The following is a 27026-nucleotide window of genomic DNA, read 5'->3' on the forward strand; positions in this document are numbered from 1 at the left end:
GAGGCCCTCTCTTGTTCTCCCAGTGCTCAATGTCTAATTTCTCATTTAAGTCTTTGAATTCTTCCTCCACATCAACCTTCTTTACTTTCTTCTGGAACTGGAGTGCCTCTTCAGCAGTTAGTGATCGATTCTTTTCCTCTCTCTTTTTGACATTGATGGATGTGAATTCACTAAGTCCAAATGATCCAATCACAAGAAGGCTTACAAATGGTAATCCAAACTTCAAGGCTTTGCTTCTTCTGAAAGACTGATACAAGCTTTTCATTTCCCAACTTCTGACACATGGTATCCGGTTAGGTGCGCACCAGCCCCACCCTCTTTTTGCAATACGGTTACCAAAGCAACAAAATTAATCAGAAACGACCAAAGAGCTCGCTTGAGAGTATGAACTCTAACTTGCCATTAGTACAAGTTTCAGAGACAAACGTGGTAGGAGAGCACCAGGTGACAATAAATCTCAGCATACTGCAAGCTGTGGAATCATGTGAGCAGGCTTTTAGGACTATTAAAGCCAAGGGTGCATCTCAATCAATCAATCAATATGATTTTACAGCAATAGACATTCACATGTACAGTAATAGATTTTGATATGATTACATAAAATAAGTGATGCTGAGGGCAATCCTGATTGAACAGGTTACCAAAACTATTATATATACTAGTGCGCTACAGCGTGTACTTGGGTCTTGCCATCGATGACTAGATAGGCACATTATTGTATCATAAGTCGTCTCCAGTGTATCTTTGTACCAGATAGTATGGCATACATATATATAAACCATAATTATTCACCTGTTTAAAAATTGAGTAGATAGTTGTGCAAATTGTTTTTATCCCCACCTTAATTAGTAGGTATCCCACAGTGGAGGTAACTACCTCTCCTACTTATAAACATAAATTTCTTGCAGCTGGCAAGGACACCTGTTACCGAGATAGTGTGAGAGATGGTGAGAGGAAGAGGATCTACGAGTCCCCCATCCCAAGTCATCACTTTCATGTAGAGTATCGACTGCTACCAGGGAAGAATGCACAAGTGTTCAAAACTGATGTGGTAACGTTTGGTAAAGTAGTGGCCAAGGTGTACACTGACAGGGACAATCGAGTGGTGCAATGCTGGACTGAGGAGGAGGGAGAGGTCAAGCTCAGCCACTACGGCTGGAAGCACCAGTGAGCACACCTATCACACATACAATAGCTGAAGGCTATGTTTAGTTCTTTAGTTATTAATTTTGTGCAGACCTATATACAACAAATTCCTCTATATGCAATAATTATTCTCTGTAACAATCATGTTCTGTATGACAACCATTATGAGGAGCATTATAATTATGCAAAGGCAGGATTTATAGTCATAGTTAAGTGCTTTGTTTCCACAGACATACATTTAAAGTGAGTAAAGACCAACTGCTGGCAATCTACAATCATGTACTAGAGGTTAGAGTATGGAATACCAAGTCCAAGCTCTCACCCAAAGCAAAGTATGATCGACCCAAGGCATTCAGGATTCCCATAAAGCGCCTTAACTCCAAAGGGGAGGCTGGCACTGATCTCAACAGCAAAGATGTACCTGGGGTAATACAGCGCCCGTCAAAGTTTTCCGTAGTGTACCATGACCAAGTGAGGAAGACAAAGTCGAACCGTCGCATGTCAGACAGGTTGGCGACCACACTTCAAACCCAGACTTTATTGCCTATTGAGAGATTGCAGGTCAACGTAAATCCTGATGAGAGTAGTGGGTCAATCGGTAAGTGGATACACTACTGAAATATTTATCGAGTCGCGCTTTTCTATTTTTTCTACTCTATTGATGTTAGTTCAGCTATGTATGTAGAACTTTGCTAATAGTGGCTGATTTATACTAGCTTATTAGTGACGTATTCACTCTCCCCGTACAGAACAGATGTCTCTTCATCATAGCTTCGACGTGGAGGGTCAGGTGAAGCCAGAGGGCTCCGAAATGATACCTGCCATCTCCGGTGTTTCCCAGCCCTTGTCCCTGGAGACTCAGGGTGCCACACAGGAGTCAAACAGACAACTGCAAGGTATTATAGTAAACTGGGTAACTTGTTGGTTAGACCAAAATTGTTATAAGCGCTTCTTCTTCTTTAAAGAAGGACGGCTATATAAACCATTCCTGTCGCATTAGTGATTTAATTGTTGTTCTATATGTTTTGGGTAAAAGTATTGTGAATATCATGTACATATCAGTGTTGTGTGATATGAGAGTGCTGAGACTACATGACTGTACATCTACACTTGAAGCCATATACAGGAGGACACAAAAGAGATTGGAGGCAGAGGTTGCTGAAGAGGCGATGATAGAAAAAGAAGGCATAGCGGTGGTGCGAATTAACTTCCTAGACTTGTTTGGCAAGCATGGCTGCACTAAAAAAAAGCTTGACTCTCCGGTGAAGGATTTGAAGGTGTTTGAAGTCAATGTCTCAGTAGATTCACTGTTGACTGATGAGCTATCAAAGGAGCTCAATCCTATGACGATAACGGTACTCAAAGCCACTGGTCTGCCCTCTAAACCACTCACATACGATCAACTTCAACAGCGGTACAGTAATTAGCGCTCAGTCATTTTATTGCTAATTCTACTACTGATGTGTCTACTGCCATAATTATACTGCAATGCTTCACGCACTATGTACTTACATGCATGTTGGAGAGTATAGGTTATATGTTTTTGTGTGGGGGGGGGGGGAGTTAGTAATGTGTATAGTGTTAGTGTTAGGGTTAGGGGATGTGACTGGAACCGTTTTTTTTTTACTCTTGCAGCATTGCTATGTAATACTAAATTTGCTTCTTCACAGGTGTGACCCAACATTTGTGCGGTACCAGTTCCACACCCAATTCCCTCACTGTACTGGGGGTGTGCCTCAAACTGGAGAGGCAGGATGGAATGACTCTCACATCCTCCTACTGGGCACCATAGACCGTCAACTTCTAGTGGAGTACCTCAGAGGACCACCACTTGTATTAGAGCTTCACGATCGCTCCAGACGAGCAGAGGACCGCACACTGCCTGCATTGTTTGGGGAGGAGGTTAGGGACGATGTACTCGGCACTCACGCATTCACTGCAGGTAAGTTGCAGTTTAGCAGAGGTGATAAGAAGTAGTTTATGTGCTGACCCTTTACCAATTTGATATAATAGTCAAATGTTAAATCTGGAGATGCCTGTAACCGATTGTTTCCTACCTCAGGTGTGCCCCATTCAACCCCATCTGCTGCTCTACACGGAGAGAGGCCATGGAGCCCATACGGAGTGGCAAAATTGGACCTGAGTGGCCTGCTACAGGGGCACAGAGTATTGGAGCTGACAGTACCTGTCACCAACGGTCCCAGATGCTCATCAGAGCAACATGAAGCCTCGCTCAGCAACCCTCTACCCCCTGGTGACTACATAGGCTCCCAATGTCAGCTCAAAGTACTCGTTGAAGTCAGTCACCCATTATGCTTGAGTCCAGTCCTCAATGTGGAGAGCTCCACCAAGACTACGTCTGAACATGATAGATGTGACAGCAAAGCATCCCCTAAACGCTTGAGTACTGACAGGCGTAAAAACACAATGCCTGAACTTAATCGACTCCCTAGCAAATCTAGACTCGCAACAAGTCTTCAGGGGCGAGCAAGCAAAGTATCTGGATCTAGACGTGTTAGTCGAACTGCAGCGGAACTTATCAGCGAGTCAACATTGGAGAACATAGCAAATTTGAGGCCTGACACTTGTCCTTTCAACCGAGTCATCTACACTGTATCATCAGCCGGAAATAGCATAGTTCAGCAATTGATTACCAATGTGAATGAGGTGAATGCTAAAGCCCTCGGTTTAGAGGACCTATCGGAGGATGTTCTACCAGCCGCCCTGTCCACATACAAGCTGACAAAGGAGCAGATGACGAGTGGGGAATGTGATGTCATTACTGGATTCCACATGGAGGACAGTGAGCACCATGTGATAGTGTTGGAGGGGCTCAAGAGTAGAGGACTCAAAAAAATCTGGGAGGAATCGCCTCATCACACAACTCAAAGTACATTAAAGTGAACGTGTAGTGTACGTAGTTGGAAGGTTCGACTTTAACATGCCATTGTGATGGGATTATTTGTTTGGAAATTTAGAGATACATGTAGAAGTTTTGAGTTTAGTGCTACTATTTTTATCCAAACAGATGAGACCATCATAAAAGTTCTCTACAATTCTGAGTTTGAGTTCTCTAAGCGACTGTACGCTGTATTGGACGTGGACCTCTCCAAAATCTGTCTTTACCACTCGCTGAGTGATCTAACTAGACAGTCGTTGCTCTACATCAAGGACAGCATCCCAGAGAAGTGCTTTAGGTGGGTTTGTTGTATTCTTATCTAACCACAAGCAGCTGGCAAGCAGCATTTGTGGGCATTCTATTAAAGCGCTGAGGTCACATGGATGACCTGTGTGTGTTTCCTCAGGCCTCTTAAGATTCTTATCGCCTGATCTGTTTTTTATGTATGTATTTTTATGCACTTTGTAACCTCCTTGTGCAGTCTGTATTCCTGTGTTTACCATGGCTCTGTAATCACCTATTGTGCGTGCGTGGTGATGTATAATAGTAAGTTGTGACCTGATGTGTACCTTTTCTAGGGCTCTAATGATTCTCGATGAGCTGTGCTGTGTCAGTGAGATGAGTGATGTGACTAGGAACAACCTCTTCCCCTCCCCCGAGGAGGTGACTGCCCTTAGCCTACAATTGGCCCTGCCAGCAACTGCCGGACTCTCAGACAATGGTAGAGTTACTCACAAAACAGCAATATTGTGGGGGAGTCTCAACCAGCTGCTGTGTGGAAGCAGTATGTAGCTTGCTTGGAAGTTACACTTTACCTCCACAATCAATTTTTCACCTATCCTTCTGGCTTCCTAATTAACCTCCAATTAGTTGCTAAGGAACTCACATGTGCGCATTAGATGCACCAGGAGTGCATGAATATAATTATAATATTCATGCACCTATCCAGCAAGTACTGTTATATGGGATATTATAATTATCATCTGATCTATGGTGCTATGATCCCACAGGCAATGCTCCAGCGGACCAATCTGCCACAGCTGTTAGCATACAGGCACACACCCCTCGTGAATGGGTACCACTGGAGCTGACCAACCCACAGTTTGAGAAACAACTCATAGAGAGACATAGCCTACCTGCTGTTGACTTTCTTGCTACCAACAAGGTTGGTAGAGGCCCTCCAAGCCGCTGTTGGCATCTCCAGACACTATTGTTTGTGGCTTTACTATTGTGGTTGCTAACAAATGCAACATCCATTTGGATTCAGACAGGAGTTTAAATATTACTGTAACACTACTGTATGATTTACCACTCCTGTTTTCTAAACCAAGATTTGTTAAATTATACACTTATCCAACCATACAAACTAGAGTATCAAACTACCACAAACACTGTGCACAAAGTCACGTGACTCATAGGTGATGAAGTATTGTAAACTTTATAATCTTCTACCGTGACGTTTTTAAGGGTGTGATAATTGAACAATGACATCTGATTCTAGCTAGTCGTTCGCGTTCAATGTGCTGCTCACTGCACACTGATGAGGAGACGATATCTTCACAAAAATCATCTAGTTGATCCTCTGTTTACTCACCGTTACAAATTCTGTGCGTTGCATAATGTGTGTCCAAGCTTGCGCAAACGTCATCAATTGCGAGTTGCTCACATGTAATTGACAGGATGTCATGTTACTTTGTGCGCAGTTTTTGTGTAGAGGTTCGACACTCTTCTCTTCTTATATACTCTTGATACAGAAATTCCGGAGTTTGTTTACATACTTATAATTATGTATTTGCCCAGCTCCGTGTACAGAATCTGTCTGAGGTTGCAACCTCCAGAAAGTTGCATCGTCCCTCCAGACAGCGCTCTCTCAGTGAGGCTACACCCATCCACAACTACAGCTCCCAAACTTACAACTCCGTACGGCTAGCCAAGACCAAGCTGAGGGAGAGATTGGCTTCAGACCCTCACCATCGATACACCTACTGTCAGCACTACCACTCCAGGACTGTGGTTCCTGTGGACACTGAAGTCGAAAAGAAGGAGCAAGCGTAAGCTCTAATACATTCTGTGTACACTGTGCAGTCTGTTGCTACTTGTAAAACTGCATGCACACATTTATGTATAGGTGAAATAAACACACTGCACAGGTTATACTAGGTGAAATAAACACACTGCACAGGTTATACTATAGGTGAAATGAACACACTGCACAGTGTTTGCTATGTACTGATTACTACAGTCATAATGTTATTTATATGGAATGTGTGTGAATCTTCTGTGTGAGTAAAACAGAATATTTGTGGAACATCTTTCAGCTGAACAGCCACCCACTCAGTAGTCACCACAATTGAATTGGCATATATTATATTCCTTTGAATGATTTGAACAGAGATAGTGATTGGATAAGTCCATACACAGTGTCCATGGGGGCTCACTTGGCATACTAACTGTATAGCTTTACCTGTGTGTTTACTAAATGCAGGCAAGAAGAGCGTGGGAAATGGCGAACTAACGAAGGCTTTGTGTACCCTGGAATACCAAGTGCTAGAAGCAGCAACACACACTCTAAAGTGCTCCATCCTAGTAGAGTGGAGAGCTTACAGGAGGTCAGTGATGCACATGCATGCGCATGGGGCAGATGGGACCACCATGCATGTTGTACACAGGACATACATGTGAATATCATTGTTTAATGTGAACACAATTTCTCATCTGAATAATGGTAGATGTGTGATAGATTGTGGTTAGTGTTTATTTGCATAGTGAATTTTTGCTTACCCAATTCACACACTTAAGTGGAGTATTGCCTAAGGAGGTTAACAACAGTGGCCATTTTTGGCAGTTCCCCTGACCCTGAGAGTAGCCTAATTACTAAGGAATTTGAAAAGATTGAACATCACAATAATACTCTGAGAATGTCTGCAAGGCAATTAGTGCATGTGTACAGATAACACTAATTTCACATACACCCAGCTCTTACAGTCTGTTAGCTAACCATGGGCCAAGTTATCATCTGAAACCTTGGTAGCTAATGTGTCATCCCTACCTTCTCTCTGCAGGTCTTTGAAGACAACCTCCTTCACGCCAACAGCCTGAAGCCAACTGTCGAAAGGTTCTACTAATTTTTTCAATAGCTGACATGTGTAGGTTTTAATAGCAGGTGCATTTTTGGCAAAAATTGGTCCTCACTTAAGTGCTTGTACTTTGGCAAATTACTGTGTGGTTTAGGTTATGACTCCTTTTACCTACCAAATGTAGATCCATTATCCATTACGAAAGTGCAGTTAACTGATTTGCAACTGATTTATCAATTGATGCTTGGTTTGGTGCTACAAGTGTGCAATCCATATTATGAGACAGCCTGGCAAGGGACCTTACCTAAGTGTCATACACCAAATCAAAGTATGCTGAAGTCTAATCTAATAACGCTTGTAATGTGTCTACAGAGTTCAATTTAACTGGGAGAGCAGGAATGATGACTTTGAGCGTTGGAAGAGACCGCCCCCTGTGCTGGGACTGCCGCTGCCATTGACCATACACCTGGCGGGGGAGAGCAGGACTAAGGAATCACAGGAGAGACTGGATATTGAGCAGACCGAGTGGAACAACAAATTGGTTGTCACTAATCCACGCTTCAAACCATATAGGTGTGTAATGTGTATAATTGTGTTGGCACTATGGCTACTTTGATGGTCACTATTAATACACTCGCCTTGCCAAGGCCCAACATACGATGTACAGTACAGAACGCTAATAATTGTAGTGTACATGTGCAGTATCACTCCTGACAGTATATTCCATTTCTGATGGCTTCTTCACAGGCGCGGAATACAGACTGAGCTGGCAAAGTCTGGCCCCAAAGCTAGCACACAACTGAACAAATTGAGCGGTCTGCTGAAGGACTCTCCAATAAAGCACAGTTTGAAGCAAGCTGGATTAACAGTACACGACATTCCCGCCCTAGATGTGCTCCATAACCCCCAAATGGTGAACCCTAGCAACGGCCAGCCAAAAGATGATTTGTGCAAGAAAGGTTACGTACCAGGACCTGAGATCTCCAGGAGTCTTACACTAAGCAGCAATGTGATTCCGCTGACCACCTATCCTCACAATTCATGCAATGGAATAGTAAAGCATCCACAGAACTTCAGGTGGGACTCTGCTTATTATGTTTTTTGTTTGCTCTAGTTAATTTACCAGGTGTGTGATTTGATGGTAAGATCAAAGGTTGAATTGCTGAGAACTTAATGAAGAAGTGGTCATAGGGATCATTGACTAAAAACTGTGAAGTAGCTAATAATGTCCAGCAGGTGCATGTGTACCTAATTTATTTTCACTTGCTTGCCACATGTAAGGCGAGGGTTGGTGGGGACTTAACCCTACTTGTAGGGGTTGCAAATTGACCAACAGTTTTACCCTTGCAGGCTTTACTACCACATTCCGACCCTACCGGCTGGGGCCATGGCTGGAGTCACATCAGAGGGAGATTAGAACATGAGACTATCAGCCGTCTGTGTGAATTTTTATATCAATCTCTATATACACGTAGTAGCCATGCATATCAAATTGATGTTTGTAACGTTTTGTGGAATCAAAAAAATGGCAATTTGTGATGATTGACTTTATGTTAAAGGTGTAGGGTGAAATGATACAAAATAATTATAACACAGCACGGGAGTTCATACAAAAGAAGGTTATACTTCATCTTCAACTGTTGCAGTTCTACGATTCTTTCTTGTAATGGGGTATGTGTAGATCACACTGCTGTTAGGTACATAGCCAAATCGTCTCTGTTCAGAATGCCACACCCACATCCAACCTTTAGGGTAGTGCATGTGCGACTGGGGGGTGAGCACATCACCTTTCTTGAGAGCCAGACAGCTGCTACTGTTCTCTGGTGGTTCGTAATCTTTAGCTGCTGTTAATGCAGGAGTGCCTCGCTGAGTTAGATCTGAGAGTGCTCTCGTACTGAAAGATTTTCTCTTGTCAGTTTTATCGCTGAGTCGGCGAGGTTGCCGGTCGTTTGGGGTGACAGGTGTAACAGGAGCTGACTTTGGAAATCGCCTGTTTGCTGGAGGTGTTGATGTTTGATTGGTTAATCGCTCTAGCGTGTCTTCGAACGAGAACCATGTGCCTTCTTCAGTTGCAGAGGGAGCTACTTCGATCTGAGCTGTTGCTGGTGTGGTCAGCGTGTTGAGTGGAGATGTGCTTGCACTTTTCCCACCACTGGCACTCGAGGCACTACTTACTTGTCTAGCAGTGTTGGTGGTTACACTTGCAGTTGAAGCCGTACTTCGCTGCCTAACAGTGTTTGTTTCGGTACTAGCGCCAGAGGCCACCTGTCTAATGCCCCCAGAGACAACTAATTCAGTTTGTGTAGTAGCGTCTGCCTGCCTTACTCCACCCGTACCTCTATCAGAATCATAACGAGTGAGAAGCTTTTTCGGAACGAGCCCTTCCACATGATGACTTGTCATTACCCACGCCCACTGTCCACGACCATAATCCAACACAATCACCAACTCATTCTTACGCAATGCAATTTCCCCTTTGAATGTAGGCCGACGACCTTCAAGGCAACGAAAAATCCCAAAAGGCTTCTTCTCACCAGCAACAGGAAGGAATACATCATCTGATGAGTCATAGTCTACGGCATATTGTCGACTGAGTTTGTTTCTCCGGCGATTGGATGCTGCAGGACGTTTCGAACAGTCACAGTTTTTCCTCGAGCATCCTGGAGAGCCACTGGACGAATGACGCTCTGTAGCTGCAGTTGCTTCGTCCAAGCGGTCGTCACTGGAGAGGCCAACAGTACTCAGTTTTTCACTATAATTGGAGTGAACTGCTTCTCTGGACGAGAGTAATCGGCTAACTTGAGGCCGAACTCTTGCACCACTTTCATTCATGGAAACACTTCTTTTTACAACTTGTGGCCTAGTGCTGTAGGGGGTATATTTGAAGAACGATTCACTTCGAACAATGGTATTTGCAACTGCTGGACAGGATTGTCTACGTGCGTGTAGTCGGGATGTGGTTGATGTTCCTTCTATAAGTTGTCCAGGTGTGTTTTCATAATCTATGGAATTGGTTTGATCAACTGGTACTTTGGCAACAGTACTTACGGTATTTCGCTGACTGACATTGGATAGGGATCTGCGAATAGTTGGTCTGGGTGGGTTTGTTTGAGTAAGTGTTCTATCAGGAGTGGCTGACTCAGCAACAGTACTTATGGTATTTCGCTGGTTCCCATTGGATAATGATCTGTGAATCGCTGGTCTGGGTGGGTTTGTTTGAGCGAGTGTTCTATCAGGAGTGGCTGACTCAGCAACAGTACTTGTGGTATTTCGCTGGCTCCCATTGGATAATGATCTGTGAATCGCTGGTCTGGGTGGGTTTGTTTGAGTGAGTGTTCTATCAGGAGTGGCGGACGACACAGCAACAATACTTGTGGTATTTCGCTGGCTCGCACTGGATAGTGATCTGTGATGAGTTCGTGTTGGTGGGTTTGTTTGAGAGAGTGTTCTATCAGGAGTTGCTGACACAGCTACAGTATTTGTGGTATTTCGCTGGCTGGCGCTGGAAAGTGATCTGCGATGAGTTGGTCTCAATGGAGGGGAAGATAGCTGTGAGAAAATACCATCAGGAGTGGTTGACACAGCAACAGTACTTGGGGCATTCCGCTGACTGCCATTAGATAATGATCTGCGATGAGTTAGTCTCGATGGATTTGATGAAGGCTGAGATAGTGCACTATCAGGAGTAGATAATGAAGCTTGTCTCATGACTGGAGTTGAGTTAGAGGGTCCGTCAACCTGCTCTTGAATATGATTAACTCCAACAGAGCTCTGTGATCCCTGGCCAATTGGAACTATGCCCAGATGTAGACTCACGGGCCGATGTCGATGGAGTGACGAATAATCATCATTTTTCTGGAATGCATTCTCATTAACAGCTTCGAGAGCGTAACAAAATGACTGGGGGACATAGCCGCATTTTCCGTCAATGTTTCTTACATACACCCACTCCCTGTCAGTGAATAGGGCTTCGAGAACTTGACCTCTGTGTGCACTTAGTTCATCGGAAACAGTTGCATTGAAATCTTGCAGTACGACAGTGAAAGAGGGTCGCCCATTGGCGACTGCTGTAGTGGCATCATTTGATTGAGAAATGTTACCAACTTTGGCCTTGCTATGGCGCTTCCTTGTGGATCCACAGAACCAAGGCATTTTGGCTTCAGCTCAGTTAAACATCTACATGTGAATAGCAGAGTTATGATAACACAATAGAGCTTAATTAACAAAAATGGACACAGTAGAAGATCGTGTGGCATTGTTTAGTATGATAGTAACTTTGCTGTACACATGTTATGCAAGTAACTGCTTGCTTATACACAAAACATTGATAGAGATGTATCTTTAACTACACAATACAGTTTCAATATAAACACTGGGAAACGTTAAGTGTGTACTCTGTCAAAAACTAAACAATCACTGAACTCTGGCAAATAAAGTGAGTATATATAATATGGACACAGACATCGCATATATACACCCACAAAAATGTGTCGTTAGTCAGCAACACCTGGCAAAGTAAACACACTTTATAGAAAGAGAATGATCTCAATAATTATTGCTGAATGGGCACCTTAATTGCTAGTGTAAACGTATCCATGGTAGCTAAAATTGATGTTTCCAAACACACTGTTATAATTATCTTAAAATGCAGCACATCCAAATGAAACCGCTTGTCAAACTGAAATTATTGGGACACATGTGCACATTCTAGTAAACAGCAACTGTTATCACTTAAGTCGTAAAGAACTAATGGATTGTTTAGATTACTTACAAAACATGTTTTCACTGAAAACTATCGTGGAACCTTCCCAAGTGGCATCATATCATAAGAGGGTACCTGCACACTACTATCTGTCCACACGCTAGCCCACAAACTCATGCCCCAAGCATGCATTTGCACCATACAATAACCACCACATGACACACACGAATCCATGCAGGGAATATTTTGCATCTTAGGATCTTAGGCTATGGTAAATATTATAATTATCCGTTGCTACAAAAAACCAGTACTACCGAGATAGCCCTGTCCGTATGTATGGCCACGAACACTAGTTTGAAACGTCACAGGTTATTAAAGGAGTGCTTGTCCATACTACATTCGATGTTAATTATCAAGTCAGGAATCAGTACCAACTAATCTAATTGAGTCTGGCCACACCAGACAGACAGTAGGTACTTCAAAGAGAAAATGGCTAAGCTGAGTACAGTGTACACAGCTACAATACACACAGTACATCTGCTACATGCATGCAGCAGCTAGTTGCAGTTGCATGCATGAATTAAACTGTGTTGCAACCTGCAGAGCTAGATACCATGCTAATAGCTCAGACCTGCATGCTTCAGTAGTTCAGACTATCTCAGCTACAGCAGTATACATTAATTTGCAAACAGAGCTGACAGAAGCATGCATGCATATAATTATGCTTATAGTATAGATACTCGTCTGAGATAGAGTTATCATAATAGCATGCTATATAAACGTTAATTGCATTGCAGTCTTTATGTCCATTCCAGACACATTATAAAATGATATGGACAGTAACTTGTCACTCACCAATATCTAGATCTGTGCACTTGCAGTGGTAAGCTTGCAATCCACAGTCCTTTGCAATCTGCTGGTTTTCAATGCCTCTAAATTTTATATTCATGAATTCTGCCTCATTAGACATACACTTCCACTTTTACAGAGACTTAATTGAATGCTAATGACATCATGTAATTTGTGGTTGCCCCTCCCAGATCGACAAAGCCATTGAACACAAATGACAGACCAGAGGAGGAACGCCAGGGTCAATAGGGTCACGTTTAATGAAGGACATATAGACCATTAAGAATGTTATTACTCAATGACAAAAATTACAGACCGAAAGATGGGGGAAAAGAATGTCTATGAGACAAAACAAAACTTAGCTATTTTATAATAGTGCTTTGATTATCATGCATGTATAAAATTAAGAACTACATAGGTATATTATAGTGCACAGCAGAAAAATAGCCCCATAGATATACGTACAATTATGGCTGCTAGTCTCAATAAAAACTACACAGAGTTGAGCAGAGCTAGGGGGCGGCGGCTTCCTCTGTGGATTTGGGACCCAGCTGCATCATCTGAATGGCACGAGCAGCAATTGCAACTTTCTGCAAGAGAGAAGGACATTAATGTGACATCATGCTGTTTTGAATATGAATGTAGAGAACACAATATAAAATTGATCAGAGGTCAAGGGTCTGGTCCCTTGAAGTTGCCTATTGTTCTATTTCATTATAGCTACTCTTCAACAAAAAGGAAAAGCTCACCTTCCATTTGAGTTTGGCTGCATTCTTCTTAATTTGCTCACTAACAGATCCATGGATATTCTTTGTGGGAGCAACACCACCAGATATCCTGAATCGAAAAGTTATCATATATATAATTGAGCAAACAGGGACCCCAAATAAAATATCAGACTGATATACTGAAAATAATCAATATTTACAAACAGTGTAGAAGGAAATGCTAATTGGTTTCCGTGTATAACACAACACATGGCCTAATGAGGGGCTGAACCATTTGTATCCCCAGCCTCGTATCAGCCTGCTTACCAAGGGTGCTCAATGGCTTGGCGACAAGTGTATCTATTCTGAGCGTCAATCTCCATAAGATGCTTGATGAAATCTTTAGCTGAGGAGGAGATATCGTCCCAGTAAGGAGAGTCAAACTCGTAGTCGCCTCTCATGATCTGCTGAAACAGCTCCGCATCATTCTCGTGATAGAATGGAGGGTACCCACACAATCTGGAGGGGGACAAGACGATACCAAGTGACTATAAAAAGTACACACATTGTACATAAATACGTATAAGGTTTTTATTGTTGTCGAAGCACGTGAAGAAGGTGAGATGAACCAATAACTATTACCAATAACTATTACCTCATGTAATTACAGTAATTGTGACAGTTTCCCTACGTACACCAGAAGGGCCCAAGTGGGAGAAATGTTTCCAATATTAAGGGGGTGATTAGCATCGGTGTCATGTACACGTATACATTTATTACAAATGACACTCACAAGATGTAAGCAATGACACCGATAGACCAGCAGTCGACAGCCTTTCCGTAGGGCCTCCTACGAAGCACTTCTGGTGCCACATAGCCTGGAGTGCCACACGCCGTGCCCAGCTGGTCAATGTCACTGTCATCTGCCATCTTGGAGAGACCAAAGTCACTGATCATTATCTTGGAGTCATCATCAGGGCTGCACAAAGAGAGGGAGTGCAGTGAAAACACTTTGATTGTGAAATCGATAATTGGAATGGCTTTTATATGTACTTCATTACTACATTGCTCTTTGTTTACAGTCAGGGTAAATAACAATGCTACGTACATGTACATGTACATCCTACAACTACTTGTATTCTGCAGGGAACATACACGCAGTACCCATGTAGTGCAGACTAAAAACGAACTAACTGTAGGAATCACTATTTTCTCGCTAACAAGAGCAGTGTCTGGTTTGAGGACATGGACACACACTTATGAGTAGGAACTGTTCTGTTCAGTCTAGACGGCTAGAGTAAGACAGTAGGCTGACCCAAGCAGTGAAGGGTTAGTGTAAAAGCTGGAATGCATAATGAAATGGAATATGGAACGAAATATGGAATGACAATAAAAAAGCTGCTGATGTTGCTCTGTATTTTTTTTTAGTGTAGTATGAATACTTGTAAAAAGTGTTACAGAAGTCTTTTATAGATACAAAGCTAATTTTATCAGGAGTAAAAAAGTAGACTACTCAGTAGCAACATTAAACATTATTTGAGATATAAGATTATACAAATTACACATACTGTCTAGCCTTAGCGAAGTAATTATGCTGTACCCAAAACAAGGTGGAGTGTGAAGTGCATAGCTATGACACTCCAAAGCTATACCTTTCTTCTGTCTGCACGCCTGCAAAGATTTCTCTTACAGACTGACTATCTTTTATAATGGAGAAATTAATTCTCAATGAGCTAGGCCATCTTGGTATCATTTTGAAGCTTAAAATCTACTCTATTTGATTAAGCTATAAAAATACTTGCACTTGAAATATTGACTTGAATATCCATTGCAAATCACATGCTCAATTAATCCAAAAGATAGTATGCAGCTGCTGTAATCATCATAACTATGTTATTGGAAAGAGGATCAACAACTTGCACACACTGTTGAACAGTGGTAATGAGAAGTAATGAGAAACAGTTTCTTTGTTGAGAGTTTAATGTTGCTACTGAGTAGTCTACTTTTTTTTTTACTCTTCACAAAATTAGCTATAAAAGGCTTCTGTAACACTTTTTACAAGTATTTAATCATACTACACTAAAAAAAATACGGAGCAACATCAGCAGCTCTCTTATTATTGTTACTCCATATTCCGTTCCATATTCCGTTCCATATTCCACATTCCAGCTTTTACACTAACCCAGCAGTGAATCCAAGATCGGTGATATTCACGCTGGTTGTATTAAAGCGTGATTTAAAGCGTGATTTAGTATACGCTTAGCCTACGAAACAAGATTAAAGAGCCACTAATAATAAGTCTTGATTTAGGGGAGTGTACGTAGTAGTTGGTGCTGACAGATTGTACCTGTAATAGAGTAGGTTCTCAGGCTTGAGGTCCCTGTGCACAATGCCCTGGGAGTGGAGGTAGTCTATAGCGTCCAGGACCTGTCCAATCAGGCTGCTAGCATCACTCTCAGTATAGCTCCCCTTGGCAATGATTCTGTCAAACAACTCTCCACCAGTCACTCTGTGTGTTTGGAGGACAGAATATGATATCATAATTGATCCACAATTCTTATGCCTCGATGCGCATGAGGTATACGGTAGTGTGTGTCTGTGTGTGTAGACAACTACAGCTGCTCAAGAATCAACTAAGAGTTTCTGTACGCTTCTACATGTACTATACAAGAAAACATGACTACTGTAGTCATGTTTTCTTGGATTTAATTCGTGGATTTGCAAAATAATGCTTGGTCCTCGAGTTATGCCTAGTTTTGCTTATTTGGAATGCCATTGCAGCCTTTTCAGAAGAGTGCGTAGCAAAACTTTTCCATAGAGTGTTGCTACTCTAGCTACTTAGCTGCAAGAGTGAGAAGAGAGCTGCAAGGCTCGTACTGAAGCAGCCATTAATTTTAGACTTTGTACTTTTGGCATCATTTTTAGCATCAATCATGTCAATCATTTCCCACTATTGAGTTTCTGTGTGATTACAGATTAGCCTGTATGCTAATGCAAAAATGTTCATCATCAGTGCTGTGGGTATTAGCTAGCAACAGCTTATGTTATTTAGCTTTGACACATCCACTGAGGCATCAGCACTTCATTATTTTTATAAGACCAGTTTCATAACAAATCAAAATGTATTACTAAATATTTGAGCATGAAAAACCTTTGCGATTAAGACAAATAAGCAGAAAAAGTGCCACTTAGCGATCTAACTATTGCGTTCTGGCAAGGATCGTGTGTCATACCAGTGTTTTTGCGATTCTATTGATCAACACTCGCAAAATTCGCTTATCACAAACATTTTAGTAATACGGTATGGGTCAAAGTACAATGATGACACTGTGCCAGTAGGTAATTGATAGCTTTTAAATTCAATAACTGACTCACAATTCCATGACCAGATAAAGTTTCGACTTGCTGTCAAAGACCTCCATCAGATACACAATGTTTGTGTGTTTTACTCTGAAAGGTGAAGACAATGCAATTATCACAGCAGCTGAAAGTCTGCCATGTGTAGTCATGAATAGCCACTATACACTCCCTGTCATACAAGTGTATGCAGTCTAAACCACACACCAATCGTACAATGGTCAGGTTAATACAATACAACACATAACAAAAGCTATATAATCACTGCTTCTGAAGCTAACTTTGCTGCAGGTTGGAGTATAATAAAAAACACAACAACTTACTTTCGCAGTACATCGATCTCCATTTGTAGTGCCTCCTCCTTCCCCTTGAGAGCATCCTTACGAATGACCTTGATAGCATATTCCTTGCTGCTGGACTTCTCTCTAGCCTTGTACACTATTGAGAAGGCGCCCCTACACAAACACAACCATAGATTACCCAAGAGGGTTTACTTCTCAGAAAGTTGGTACTGATCGGCAAACTAAGGTGTGACAAATACATGTAGGGCACTATTAATTTTGCTTACAGTAGTTTCAAGTTTACAAACGATTTACCAAGAAAAGTGATTCAGAAAGCTCACTTGTATTTGATCCTCTGGTATGCCAAAATTGTTTTTTTTTTGTCCTAAAAATTATAATAGTGTCGCAAACATAATTATACCGTATAGTTCGCTGGCGCACATTTTCATATGAACTACCCATTTCAAATATTTGTACAGCTTAGGGTAGTGATGTTGAACCTATTGCGGTAGAATAATTTCATTTTCGTATGATGCTCTACAATACGAAATATACAAAAATTTACACCATACGAAAATAACCCGCTACAATACCGTAATAGATTCAGGGCTTCATACGGGGGGGGGGGGGGGGCCCTGGGATTAGGCCATAACACACTGTGTTACGGCCTACGACACACCAACTAAGCAAAGATCTTGTCTTAACATAACAACAATACTGTAGAAACTGGATTATTAGCGCTTACTCGACTAAAAGAGTATCTTTATTTTAAGCGCATGCTCAGCTGCAGGTGTTTGTACTCAAATTGAAGCGCTTTTCCAATTATTATAAGGATATTTGAAAATTTAGAGCTAATTTTGTTTATCTGTGAGCTAGCTAGCTTGTGCAGTGCATGGTATCTGGTGACATCCACCTGGAAGGACTCTCTGGGCATGCTGTTACCTTGTCTGATCATGCTGAGAGAATGTGAGACATACATGTAGATGAGGCCAGTTCCTTATATGAATGTTTTTATATTTAAATATTGTAAAATGAACTGTAAAATGAACTGTAACATAATTATGATATAGATCCAGTTAAGGTTGCCTGCTTGCCTTGCTTGCTCACTTTCTAGCCAGCTTATTAGTCAGCTCTCATCACAGAGACATCCGGTTACTGAGTGAGACTCGAAAATGACTGCATTATAGGCGCATTCTCGAATATAAGCGTATATAGAGCTCTGCTATTGACCCCATGAGCGCATGCGCTAATAAAATCCAGTTTCTACGGTAGTAAATCACAGGATGAACTTCTACTCTTTCTGTTCCATATGTCCACAATGTCCTCTATCTGTAAGTAAAGGGGGCAAATCCAGAGCAATTTTCATTAAGTTCGTTGTCGCTCAGGCTCGCATTTTTACAAAACTGTGTTTTGCAGTTGTACTTTATAAAACCCTAACTCTAACACTGACACTTCAGTTCCTAAGAATGCACCAGATGCGATATCAGACAGTCTAAAAACCAAAAAATTCCTGGGGGAGCATGTCCCCAGACTCCCCCTCTAGATGCCCGTGTGCCTGAGCACACGGATATCCGGCTTTCCCCCAGCATTTTTCTGAAATGTGACTTTTACCAAATCATTTCGATACCAGGGGAGATATGACACGAGTATACAGTGAGGATTATAACAGTCGGTCATTGGTCAAAAACCGACCAAATGGCTCGAATGACAGGCCCACCATCAGCTTGAGCGGACACTATTGACCGGCCAAATATGTTGAGCTGGCTAGCTAAAGAGCATGCGCACCAGGAGCGTGGCCAGGATTTTTTGGAATAGGGGGCATGCAAAATCTACCAGCCGCGCAGTGCCGAAATTTTGACAGGAAGCCACGCCTCTTAATTATAACGCCATAATTGTCTAGTTGGGTGTGGCCTGATGTTTTATTTGCATAGAAGAAGCTAGTTTAACAAAGAAAAAGATTTGTCTATAGATTAAGACCAGAATAGCTCACAGTTTAGAGACTAAATCGTTTTGCTTGCCTACTAGCTAGCTAACTGCAGCAAGATTCAGAAGAAAGGGAGTGCTCAGCAAGATAATCAGCTACACTAACCTGAGCTGAGTAGTAGAGATCCAGAAAAAGGGGGGGCATTTGCCCCCTTCGCCACTCCCTGGCTACGCCACTGTGCACTATATAGAATATAAATTAATCTGCCACGTGTAAGAGAAGTTAACCATTTAACAGTTATTAGTATAAGGCTACTGGTTTGAAGCAGTGCTACTGTAGCTCTTTTAGTGCTAGTACAAAGAGAAAGAAAAGTAAAGTGACTACCTACAAAGCAGTGGCAGTCTTAGATCTCCTTGAAGTGAATGTTGAAGGACTTGAACTTATTTTTGTGCTAGTACAAAGAGAAAGAGAAGTAACAGTGACTGCCTTCAAGCAGTGGCAGTCTCAGATCTCCTTGAAGGGAATGTTGAAACTACAATAATATTATATTTGTGCCAATTAAACAATAAACAGAAATCGATCAGTGACATAACTGGATGGTGTAGTCATGCAGAGCTAGAAATTGAACACAAATCAACATTTATACCTAACAAATGGTTTTCATAATTTACAGTTGTCATTTTTGAGATGCATGTTGACCTAGCTTATGAAGTCAATGACCGATCATTTGCAGCATGGTCTGACAAATGTCAGCTAGAAGAAAAAAATTATAATTCTCACTAGTATATCGATTAGACTAAAATCGAGATATTTGGTCTCATGCAAAATGACTTTACTTGTTAAATTTTGCACATGACCAAGCCTAATCGAGGTACTTGTGTCGTACCTCCTCTGTTTCGATACGGTACATTGTAATTATAGGCTATCACTAAAACCATGCAATAAGTAGAATGTACAAAGCTATACAGGTTGCAACTTACTTTCCCAGCTCTTCTTTAAGGGTGTACTTGGCAGTGACTCTGCTGTCGTGTTTACTCATCCCAAAGGGCATTGTACTGTTTCTTTATAATTATAGTTCCACGATCTGGATAAGAAAGAAAAACAGAAAGTTGGGAAAGTTTCGTGGGACAAAAAAGGTGGCAACAACCTATCAAACATTATCATTTATTAACAGCTCAGAGCTCCTGATATTGGATGGAAAGACAATACTTGCTAAGATACTGCAATCACACTGTTGGCACCTCAATCAAGTAGAAGCATGTACTGTACATGGATATTGGAAAGACACACAGTTGGTCACCTCAAGCAAGTAGAAGCATGTACATGGATATTGGAAAGACACACTGTTGATCACCTCAATCAAGTAGAGGCATGTACATGGATATTGGAAAGACACACAGTTGGTCACCTCAATCAAGTAGAGGCATGTACATGGATATTGGAAAGACACACTGTTGGTCACCTCAATCAAGCAGAGGCATGTACATACATATTGGACAGACAATACTTGCTAACCCATTGCTCTCATTGCCATCACACTATTGGTTACCTCAACATCGTTAACAACAGACAAAACAAACATCTCTCCAATCAAGCTTTGAAATGCAGGAAATTGCGTGAAGGAAGTGAATGGTATTTAGTGTATAAAACATATTAAACAGAATAAAACTGTTTCATTGAATAATTTCCAGGAATAATTAATCAACTCCCACAGAACATAAATTCCCTTCCTGGTGGGCTCTACACAAGCCATGCTAAATGATTATTTTGACAAGGTAGTCAAAGAAAACAGGAGATGGGATTTACTGTAGAAGTAACAACAAGAAATTCCTGAGTTAATTAATTGAGGCAATTGTACAGCCATGTATTCTAAGGAGTTCTCAAGTGTCTGTAAGTCAAGTCAGATTCTGTCAGCACAAGACCAGCAAAACTATTCCATTCATTATTACACAACAAACACTAGTACTTACTCAACAGTGAGGTACATGTATTATTTTACAGAATTTCATACCCAACTAGAGAGGTGACACCACCACGACAGTCTGATTGAAGCTTTGATTAGCTCACTGGAAGTTAGGCCAAAGAATTGTTTGCTGTGCATTCCTCGTGCACATGCTAGTGTGTAAGGATGAAGGATCAGGTCCCGTTGACGTAATATTACGTAACTGTACTACCTAACGCAAACACTGAGCAAAGGCAAGCCAAGCAAATTCCTTTACTACACTCGGTTAACCCTATTCTCATTAGGGACTCAAGTAGTGTATAAGAATGAAGGCTCAGATCCTGTTGCTATGTTGAGGACATACATGTACATGTACTAGTACAAACACTAAGCAAAACACATCCCTTTCTATACTGCACTCATTAGGGACTCAAGTGCTAACAACCATGGGTGTAAACAGTGAACTCAGTGTAACCTATCTTCATGCACTGGCTCACTACTGAGCTGTGACTTCCCTCCCCCCCCCCCCCCTCTCCCTTCTTCTCCCAACACACACACACAGACTGCTCCCCCAACACACACACACACACACACACACACACAAGTACACATGCGCGTCACACACACACACACACACACAAACAAGTATCATGCGTAACGCAAGGCATCAAAGATCTACCATTAATTTGACTAGAATTTCTGTCTTGAATGAACATCAGATGCCAACCATTGTATTTTCCGTTTGAGCTAGTAAACACAACATGAACAGTTGACACAATTCCTCTCACCCAAATGTATATCTTAAACACACACATCACAGCATCCTACTTACAGGCTAGAAGCCCTATGGCTAACAGATCAGTGGGTAAAAGGCTTTAGATAATAGCTGAACTTCTAATAGAAGTTCAGAAGTTCAGCAATCTTTCTAACTCTGCCTTATTTTACTTGTAAAATATAATTATGTCTAAGTCATGCAACTTAGCAGACATCCACAAACAAGACAACTTACTTTTCTTCCCTTAAACACTCTCCCACTGTCTTGAGACCCTCAGGCAAGTGCAATAGTGTCTTCTAGCTGCTCAGAAGGAAAGGAAGTGAGAAACTGTTTCATGCGGAGATTACGAAGCAAATATATTAAGAACGGAGATTGTATACGGAGGTGTACAAACAAAGATCAAGAGAAGGACAGCTTCTTGGTGAGGTACTATAGGTATGGCTACAGTTAGGACATACGCAGAAGAGTGCTCGTATTTGGAGAAGGTATCAGACTGCAGCTACAGGATAAAGAAAGGATTTGTCCCCAATATGAAGGTAAAGCAACAAGTCCATGGTAAAGGTCGAACGACGTCACATGTATTGCACCACATCTACATTTTTAGGTTGAGGGGCTGTTTTATGTGAATGATTTCCTCAAGAACTTGATGTACGATGAATTAAAGCATCATTCCGCATCACAAGGTTGCATTTCTGTGTATGCATAAACTCTAGCTAGTCTCATGAATCAGCCGCCCTTCTTTTGGGAAAGCTTTAGCAAGGTGGAAGTGAGCTCATAGAGATCGATTGTTTCTCAGGTGTTGGGGGTTTCTTACCAGCTGTCAAACAGATTGCCAATGTTGCAGCTCTACCAGGAATTGTCGGGGTAAGCTTTGGTGCAGCTCCTTTAGTTGCATGTAAGTACGTTGTAAGACCCTGTGTGTTTACATACCCACACAAAATCTATACAGCACTCAGTTGGTCTTCCTGATGTCCACTCTGGCTATGGGTTTGCCATTGGTAACATGGCTGCCTTCGATGTCAACGACCCCCAAGCAGTGGTTTCTCCAGGTACAGTGTGTGCTCCTCCCCCCAAATTTATCACAATTGTGGCAAGCTAAGAAAATAAATCTTACATGTAGCTGTAAAGCATTAGTATGGTAATAGTGCCAATGATGAATTGCTTTTAGTTACTTTCCTGAGTTTGGGACGATGGATGTGAGCTTTCACTTTATAAAGGTTATTTTTCATGCTGTTTTTCAGTATATTGCTGCTGTACATGTAGCTATAATATTGGGACGATGGATGTGAGCTTTTACTTTATAAAGGTTATTTTTCATGCTGTTTTTCAGTATATTGCTGCTGTACATGTAGCTATAATAATTAATAAATGTATGTTTAGCTGTGTTGTGGTAGTTATGCCTCGGTGCGCATGCGCAAGCGAGGCATACGGTAGTGTGTTTGTGTGTGTGTGTCTGTTTGTACAGCTGCTCAAGGATCAATAAAGAGCAAGTAAGAGTTTCTATAGGCTTCTAGTCATGTTTTCTTGGATTTTAATTGGTCGATTATTTCCCACTTTTTGCACCAATATATATGTAGCAAGATCTAGTAGCTTCATGTTTGGTGCCTCCACCGAAGCATCAGCACCCGAGGTGATTTCATAGTAGCTATGTGCATCCCTACCAATAATTTTGAAACTGTTGTACCAATGTCAGTAACACTTTTTTGGCTTGCAGGCGGTGTTGGTTTTGACATCAACTGTGGAGTGCGTCTGGTGAGGACCAATCTGTTTGAGAAGGACGTCCAGCCTATCAAAGAGCAGCTGGCACAGGTGGGCTGTGTGGAGGGGGCTCATACATGCGACGATGACCTAGGATAGTAATGTGTTTGCCTCCTCCTAATTAATGGGTATCAAGCCTCCTGAGTAATGTTAGTATTTCAACCTCCAGGTCGTCTAGCTAAAGTTGTCACACTGTTTTGCTTCCCTGCAGTCACTGTTTGATCACATCCCCGTGGGAGTGGGTTCCAAGGGAGTCATTCCAATGAACGCCAAGTAAGCAACCGTGTGTGTTTGCTCCTTATTATGCCTCAATGTACATGTACGCCAAGGGCACACTGTATTACTAGTAGAGTACACAAAGTGTATATTTATGGTTATACAGTTTTTAGGGAGGTTAGCACCCATACATGTACTGTACAATAGATTTGGAAAGGAGTTTGTTTGTTGAATGCTTCCTGGAACAAAATAAAGCTGCCTCATTACAATGACATTCACTGTGATTGCAGACAGCATACATGCACGTACGCATAATTATTGTCGTCAGTGTATTACTTGTGCATCCACTCACCATTCATATACATGTATGCAACTCTGTACTGCTCGAGTACAGTATTGTACGCCCGCTACAGGGACCTAGAGGATGCCCTTGAGATGGGTATGGACTGGTCCCTAAGGGAGGGCTATGCGTGGGCAGAGGACAAGGAGCACTGTGAGGAGTATGGCCGTATGCTCCAGGCCGACCCCTCCAAGGTCTCCACGAGGGCCAAGAAGAGGGGACTGCCACAGGTCAGTACTACATGGGGTTGTACTCAAGTTAGGTTGGTTGTAACTTACCAGAACGTTTCATGTGAGTGTGGTGCCCATATGTACTGGAAGGGTTGTTAGTTTCTTGCATGTACATGTAGTTGGTGTGTACATAACTATGGTGATAATAATATTATAATTATGTACATGTCCATACTTTCTATAGATCTAAGAGATACTCATTCCTGATCTGTGTGGTTTCATTTTATCACCATAGTCTGTGTGTCCATTGTAGCTGGGCACGTTGGGTGCCGGCAACCACTACGCTGAGATCCAGGTGGTGGACGAGATCTACGATAAGCTGGCAGCTGCCAAGATGGGTGTGGAGAGTAAAGGGCAGGTGAGGGTTGCCGTAAATCCCTGTCTGCTCCTGTAGTCATCAGTTGTTTAATATAATGTCTTTAGCTAAGAACAAACTCCCAAGCATACTGAATGTTCAATGGTACACTGTACTTTGAGCTTTTCACAAGTAGATCAAGTCGTTGTGCTTTAGATTTTCAGCTACGTATGTGAGCTGACTCTAACAGAGTGTCTATTATTTGTTCTTTTTCTGTGCAGGTATGTGTAATGATTCACAGTGGCAGTAGAGGACTGGGACATCAGGTGGCCACTGGTGAGTGCTACCTATATTTCACTGTCCTAGCAAAATTAGAACTAGTCACCTAACTAATATTTCAGTCATCAACAATTCACACAAGCTTGTAAGTCATTAACCTTACCGTAACCCCTCCCTCAGATGCTCTAGTTGAGATGGAGAAGGCCATGTCACGAGACAAGATCCATGTCAACGATCGTCAGCTGGCCTGTGCCCACATCTCCTCTCGTGAGGGCCAAAACTACCTCAAGGGCATGGCCGCAGCTGCCAACTATGCTTGGGTCAACAGGTCCAGCATGACCTTTCTCACAAGACAGGTACAGACTGTCATTATGAGCATTCAATCAAGCCTAAAAATTTGACTAGGTTTCTCTCTCTGCCCCAAATTCAAGGGTAATTCACTGACAATTACATGTAAAACATAAATGGAACTTTAGCACATGTGTGTACCACAATCTAGGGCTCGGCATTTGAATTGTGTGGCTATTTATAATTATGGTAATTCTAATAGTGAAAATGCTTCAAAATGGATACTCCAATGTTATACCCACTGCAGGCATTTGCCAAGGCATTTAATTCCACCCCTGATGATCTGGACATGCACATTGTCTACGATGTGTCTCACAACATCGCCAAAGTGGAGGAGCACATATCCAAACTTGCATATACAAATTTTTAGTATTGTACTTACACGAGGAAATGTTACACTCTGAGTGTCTCTGTAAATATTTCCTTTCCTTTGTTGTCTAACATGCATGCCTAAGTGAATATGTCTTGTTGTTCCCTTGACTACTTGTCACGTGGTGGATGGTAGAGAGCGTACACTGCTAGTTCATCGTAAGGGATCGACCCGAGCCTTCCCCCCTCACCACCCCCTCATACCAGTTGACTATCAGCTCACAGGACAGCCCGTGCTCATTGGGGGGACCATGGGAACTTGCAGGTAAAAAAATGTAGTGCATTTGACACTTTATTTAGCAGTACTTATCTGCAACCTGCTCCCCTACAGTTATGTGCTGACTGGCACATCGAAAGGCTTCACCGAAACATTTGGGTCCACCTGTCACGGAGCTGTGAGTGTATACAAATTATCGTTTGTTGTGTGTCAATTCCCCCGACCACATTGTTGGTGCTACTACATATATACATGTACATGTAGTACCATTATACTGTATGGCATCAGGAGTTTATGATGGCATGGTGAGGTGATTTTGACTATACGTACTTTCCTTCCTTACAGGGTCGTGCCTTGTCAAGAGCAAAGTCAAGGTATACATAATAATGTATGTAATAATGGGCCCATTGGGTATACTAAGGAGGATCTTCCTAAGTCAGTGTTTATTATCGTCACCATTAGCAGCATGATTACTTACGTTGGTGTCCCGCCCCTTCTTTGTAGACGTACTATAGATTACCAGGAGGTATTGGACGCCCTGTCTGAGAAGGGTATTGCTATTCGAGTGGCCTCACCCAAGCTTGTCATGGAAGAGGTGTGTGTCCTGATATTTCCGGATATATTCGAACTTTACCCCTTTCATATAATTGTACATGCAGGCACCTCAATCTTACAAGAATGTCACAGATGTTGTCGATACTTGTAAGTTTGTGAACTAGTTTAGATTATGAAACCAGTTGCTTGATTCACCTTAATGTCATACAAAGAATACTCATACAGAGAATACAAAATTAGTTCCTTCGTCAGAGGATGCATACGATATTGTATTACGATCACCTATTTTAAATAATAATTCATTGCCAATTGTACGTTTACTCACACAGGTCATGCAGCTGGAATCAGCAAGAAAGCAATTAAGTTGAGACCTATCGCAGTGATCAAGGGTTGATGAATCATCATGCATGACTCTGTTTATTGTTGATTTCTGTGTTTTTACGCCACTTTGTTGATTGCTGACTATTGCTGACTGTGCACAAACGTTTATTTATAAAAATGATGTTCTTGGATATTGACTCTGAGCACATGATTTAATAACCCAGCTAGTAGATAACTTATACTAGTGATGCCTCTTGGAACTGGACTGAGGTTTTTCTTTATGTGAGTGTGAATGCAGTTACATAAACTATAGCTAGGCTATGACATAGCCTATGTTAGCTATGTAGCTAGGCATGGCCGGCCATGGTGGTATCTGTGTTTTCCCTTTTTATGCTGATTGTATTATTACAGGTTCTGAGGTAGATATATCTGTTGTAGT

The 27026-nt window shown here is 41.8% G+C and overlaps 4 protein-coding genes across 4 annotated transcripts; 2 read left to right on the forward strand and 2 right to left on the reverse strand.

Moving 5' to 3' along the window:
- Positions 1-322: 322 nt before the first annotated feature.
- LOC135345893 (uncharacterized) lies at positions 323-8668 on the forward strand. The gene is made up of 16 exons (XM_064543343.1): positions 323-484; positions 909-1167; positions 1377-1744; positions 1896-2042; positions 2263-2560; positions 2817-3088; positions 3209-4036; positions 4175-4343; positions 4624-4766; positions 5056-5210; positions 5846-6096; positions 6531-6654; positions 7108-7160; positions 7495-7695; positions 7870-8199; positions 8473-8668. Exons 1-16 carry the CDS (start codon positions 385-387, stop codon positions 8537-8539), a joined length of 3765 nt encoding a protein of 1254 aa, XP_064399413.1. The 5' UTR covers positions 323-384; the 3' UTR covers positions 8540-8668.
- Positions 8651-12835, reverse strand: LOC135345895 (uncharacterized). The gene is made up of 2 exons (XM_064543345.1): positions 12680-12835; positions 8651-11298 (listed from the first exon to the last, which is right to left on the reverse strand). The coding sequence occupies exon 2, from the start codon at positions 11272-11274 to the stop codon at positions 8743-8745; it is 2532 nt and encodes an 843-aa protein (XP_064399415.1). The 5' UTR covers positions 11275-11298; positions 12680-12835; the 3' UTR covers positions 8651-8742.
- An 89-nt stretch (positions 12836-12924) lies between these two features.
- Positions 12925-22033, reverse strand: LOC135345910 (calcium/calmodulin-dependent protein kinase type 1-like). Its single transcript, XM_064543362.1, has 9 exons — positions 21894-22033; positions 19923-20026; positions 17061-17192; positions 16756-16830; positions 15728-15889; positions 14174-14359; positions 13708-13899; positions 13423-13510; positions 12925-13263 (listed from the first exon to the last, which is right to left on the reverse strand). Exons 2-9 carry the CDS (start codon positions 19991-19993, stop codon positions 13186-13188), a joined length of 984 nt encoding a protein of 327 aa, XP_064399432.1. The 5' UTR covers positions 19994-20026; positions 21894-22033; the 3' UTR covers positions 12925-13185.
- Positions 22034-22054: 21 nt separating this feature from the next.
- LOC135345901 (RNA-splicing ligase RtcB homolog) lies at positions 22055-26784 on the forward strand. Its single transcript, XM_064543353.1, has 17 exons — positions 22055-22195; positions 22264-22342; positions 22456-22523; positions 22609-22708; positions 23374-23468; positions 23629-23690; positions 24047-24203; positions 24457-24561; positions 24780-24834; positions 24958-25133; positions 25373-25462; positions 25614-25759; positions 25826-25889; positions 26057-26085; positions 26216-26306; positions 26371-26413; positions 26596-26784. The coding sequence occupies exons 1-17, from the start codon at positions 22097-22099 to the stop codon at positions 26658-26660; spliced, it is 1524 nt and encodes a 507-aa protein (XP_064399423.1). The 5' UTR covers positions 22055-22096; the 3' UTR covers positions 26661-26784.
- The last annotated feature ends 242 nt before the right edge of the window (positions 26785-27026 follow it).

Source organism: Halichondria panicea, chromosome 13 (assembly GCF_963675165.1).
Source record: "Halichondria panicea chromosome 13, odHalPani1.1, whole genome shotgun sequence".
NCBI classification, from domain to species: Eukaryota; Metazoa; Porifera; class Demospongiae; order Suberitida; family Halichondriidae; genus Halichondria; species Halichondria panicea.

Bases quoted from the DNA above. Each gene is read 5' to 3' on its own strand.
- LOC135345893 (XM_064543343.1), top strand. From the start codon at position 385: ATGAACTCTAACTTGCCATTAGTACAAGTTTCAGAGACAAACGTGGTA. The intron at 1,745-1,895 runs GTAAGTGGATAC...CTCCCCGTACAG, and splicing joins TGAGAGTAGTGGGTCAATCG to AACAGATGTCTCTTCATCAT. The intron at 5,211-5,845 runs GTTGGTAGAGGC...GTATTTGCCCAG, and splicing joins ACTTTCTTGCTACCAACAAG to CTCCGTGTACAGAATCTGTC.
- LOC135345895 (XM_064543345.1), bottom strand. From the start codon at position 11,274: ATGCCTTGGTTCTGTGGATCCACAAGGAAGCGCCATAGCAAGGCCAAA.
- LOC135345910 (XM_064543362.1), bottom strand. From the start codon at position 19,993: ATGCCCTTTGGGATGAGTAAACACGACAGCAGAGTCACTGCCAAGTAC. The intron at 14,360-15,727 runs GTACAATCTGTC...CTCTTTGTGCAG, and splicing joins GAGAACCTACTCTATTACAG to CCCTGATGATGACTCCAAGA. The intron at 13,264-13,422 runs GTGAGCTTTTCC...TCTCTCTTGCAG, and splicing joins CAGCCAAACTCAAATGGAAG to AAAGTTGCAATTGCTGCTCG.
- LOC135345901 (XM_064543353.1), top strand. From the start codon at position 22,097: ATGGCTACAGTTAGGACATACGCAGAAGAGTGCTCGTATTTGGAGAAG. The intron at 22,524-22,608 runs GTAAGCTTTGGT...AAATCTATACAG, and splicing joins CTCTACCAGGAATTGTCGGG to CACTCAGTTGGTCTTCCTGA. The intron at 24,204-24,456 runs GTCAGTACTACA...TGTCCATTGTAG, and splicing joins AGAAGAGGGGACTGCCACAG to CTGGGCACGTTGGGTGCCGG.